The 3,059-nt window shown below is 51.6% G+C and overlaps 1 protein-coding gene across 4 annotated transcripts in view; it reads right to left on the minus strand.

Annotated features, from left to right (window-relative positions):
• The window catches only part of WDR59 (WD repeat domain 59), a 50,405-nt gene extending 47,444 nt beyond the window's left edge, over window positions 1–2,961 (minus strand). For 3 of the 4 annotated variants that reach the window (XR_005628909.1, XR_005628910.1, XM_039721371.1), the window contains exon 1: window positions 2,611–2,851. Coding sequence is in view for 2 of the 4 variants with exons in the window: in XM_039721371.1 (XP_039577305.1) it covers window positions 2,611–2,664 (54 nt within the window). In the remaining 2 variants the exon portion in view is untranslated. Of the gene's footprint in view, window positions 1–2,610 lie in introns of all 4 variants that reach the window. The other variant, XM_039721370.1, reaches the window with a different exon arrangement.
• Between the last annotated feature and the right edge of the window lie 98 nt (window positions 2,962–3,059).

A 3,059-nucleotide genomic window follows, 5' to 3' on the forward strand; every position in this document is an offset into this window, starting at 1 on the left:
TTCTCATGTGATGAAGAGCTAGTCAGGAGACATATTTCATACAGTTGGAGCCATCTTTCCTCAAAGCAGAAAAAACCATGTCAATTTAAAATGATTGATAATTTCATATACAAGTTTATTTTTCCTAGTGTTGGCACCAATATCTCATAAGTCCTTACAAATTGTTTTCAATAATGAACACTGGTAAACTGTTTTATTTTTTCCAGGCAGCAAGCATCATAAAATATAATGAACAATCAGAATGATGTAAACAGTTTCACATGTCAGGCTGCCACTCTGCTGGGTCACAAAGTAAGTTGTTTTACAGCAACAAACAGCTCCCTATGATACAGCAGCCTTATCTAGGCACAGGAAAAAAAAAAACAAACAGCTGCCATTTAATGTGCTTGGTACAGTGATGTGTCAGTTTTCACAGCACCACCTTCCAGAAGCGGGGAGCTGAAACTGAACAAACCAACCTGAAAGCAGTCTACTTTGGCATTTCACTTGATTTCTGCTAAGCAAGCCAAGGAAAACTCCTTTTCATGTCTGAACTTTCAGTAGTTTCCTAATTAGCTTCATTCTCCCCACCTGAGAGGCAACACAGCAAACCAATTTGACATGGTTATGCTGTTTATCAAGAGCTGCAAACTCTTATCAAGCAATACCATTTCCCTGCACACCTAACCTGCCATCCACACACTGAGTTGGTACAAATGGTTCCATTTCAGCACTGGGTGAGTTTTACTCTCTTTTTGATAGTTCAGACAGACCAAGTAGAGCCTGTGGGTCCTGTTTAAATCAGAAGAGTACACAGACTGCCACCTCTGTCAGCTTGTACAGAAAAATGACACTTGTAGGTAACATGGGCCCCAAAACACACACAGTGATTTTCTGAGGTGGTACAAGATGGGTGCTTAGCCTTCTCATGACACACTCCAGCATGGTGAACAAAGACAACTGAGGTGTACTCTCACAGCTGCCCGCTCTTTTGCTTCTTGTTTCCATTCAGGTTGTTTTTGGGGCAGGGATTTTGGAGATAGTGTGGCCTACATGCAGAGCTCAAGACTGGCACTGGATGATTTCAGCCAAAGTGCTCCAATTTCTCAAGCTCGGGTCTCCCACCTGCAAAAATGTTCCTGCAGACTCCTAAAAAAAAGCTCAGACACTCAGACACAGATATATAAATAAGTTTATCCTGAAGCAGCAGCCTGGCAGCCCCAGCCAGAGCAGCTCTCTGGTTTCACATGGGACAGCAGCAGGTCAGAACAGCTCCAGGAAGATCACACCAGAGTAAAGCAAAGTGACTGAAACCCCTGTGCTCACCCTCTGCCAAGGCTGGTGCCAGTGCAGGAGTGACACTGAAGCCAAGTGCTGCAGCATGGGATGGCAACACCTGTCCCTTCTGCTCCCACACACCAGACATTATGAGTAAGCAGGAAAGTCATGAGGCCTCCTGTCTCCTGAGCCAGATGCAACATGAATCTGTGGTGTTGGAAGATGTACCCTCATATCTCATTACTGGCTTCCTGAGGGCAAATCCTCAGCAGCAGACAAGGCTGCTTTAATGCTTCAGGGAGGAAAAATAATACAAACTTTTGAAGTGCAGAAGTGAAAAGCTTTGTGAGCTTACAGAGGGTAGGCTGGATGCAGCACCCAAGACTCAATGCTTCTGTTTGCAATGGTGAAGGCAGAGCCCTTACTGCTCCAGCACAAGAGGACAAATGAGGCAAGAGAGCTTCTAGAACTACTTTTTAAAAATCTTTCTGGGTTTCCTGCTGAAGCATCTCATAGTTCACCCACTGTATCAGGCTTTGTTAAGATATCGCCAACACCTTAAAACCCCCACATTTCTTAGAACAGAATCATAGAATCCTAGAAGGGCCTGGGTTGGAAGGAACCTTAAAGATCATTTTGCTCCAAATCCCTGTGATGGGCAGGGATATCTTCACGAGGCTGCTCAAAGCCCTGTCTAGCCTAGCCATGAACACTCCCAAGGATGTAAGAACAACTTCTACAACAGCATGTGAGCAAACAAACTCTGTGCCGAGCTCTACTACCACCATCAGCTTCAAAAAACAAAAGCTGACCTTTTTGCTATTCACAAAAAAAAAAATATAAGCCACTTTTTATTTTAATCAAGCAACACCCAGCAATTTATTTAGCAGCAAGACAGTAGCTGTAACAGTCTCTGCGAAAAGTGACAGAGCCACAGAATGGTTTGGGTTGGAAGAGCCCTTAAAGCTCCCCTCATTCCAGCCCCTGCCACACACAGACACCCTTCACTAGACCAGGCTGCTCAGGGCCCATCCACGCCGGCCCTGAGCTCCTCCAGCAAAAGGAAATGAGGAAAGACGTGTGGGAAGTGGCAGTGTAGTATGTTAAGCCTGAAAATGTATTTAAAAAAAATACAAGACCTATTTCAGATTAGAAATTAAGTGCCCCGTGAATTAAGGCGTTATCTCCGCGCAAACGACTCCAGACCGCCTCAGCCCCGGCCATCGCCGCCGAAAGGCCCCGCGGGGCCGCCGAGCCCTCCCGGGCCGGGACCTCCCCCCGCTGCGCTCGTCACGGGCCGGCCGGGGGCTGCCCCCGCGGCGCGGTGATGCGGCAGCCCCCGGGCCCCCCGACCTGCGCGTCGCGGAACTCCACCACCACATTCTCGCTGCTCCAGCGCGCCGCCATCTTGGGCCGCCTCGGCGGAGAATGCGCGGCGCCTGCGCGCTGTAGGGCGCCGTGCGGGGACTGCTGGGAGATGTAGTCCCGCCGTTCACACCCCCCAGCCGCCCCCGGCCCGGTGAACCGGGGCAGCGAGTCCCGCGGAGCCGGTGGGGGTCCCACGGCCCCACGGGGGGTCCCGCTGCGGGCCTGGCCTCTCCGGAGGGGCTCCGGCCGCAGAGGCCCGGGGGTGGTCGCAGCCCCGCTACGGAGCAAAATGTGCGCGTGGCGTGGGTCGAGAGCCGTGTTCCGCGGGGCAGCGCCCGCTCCTCGGTGCGGCGGCGGCGGCTCCGCGCCCCGCGGCGGGGCGAGCCCGGAGCCCTCGGCGGCCTCCGCCGGGGGTGACGGCGGCGGCGGCGGCG

This window comes from Passer montanus, unplaced genomic scaffold, assembly GCF_014805655.1.
Source record: "Passer montanus isolate IOZ18808 unplaced genomic scaffold, ASM1480565v1 scaffold45, whole genome shotgun sequence".
Classification (NCBI taxonomy): Eukaryota; Metazoa; Chordata; class Aves; order Passeriformes; family Passeridae; genus Passer; species Passer montanus.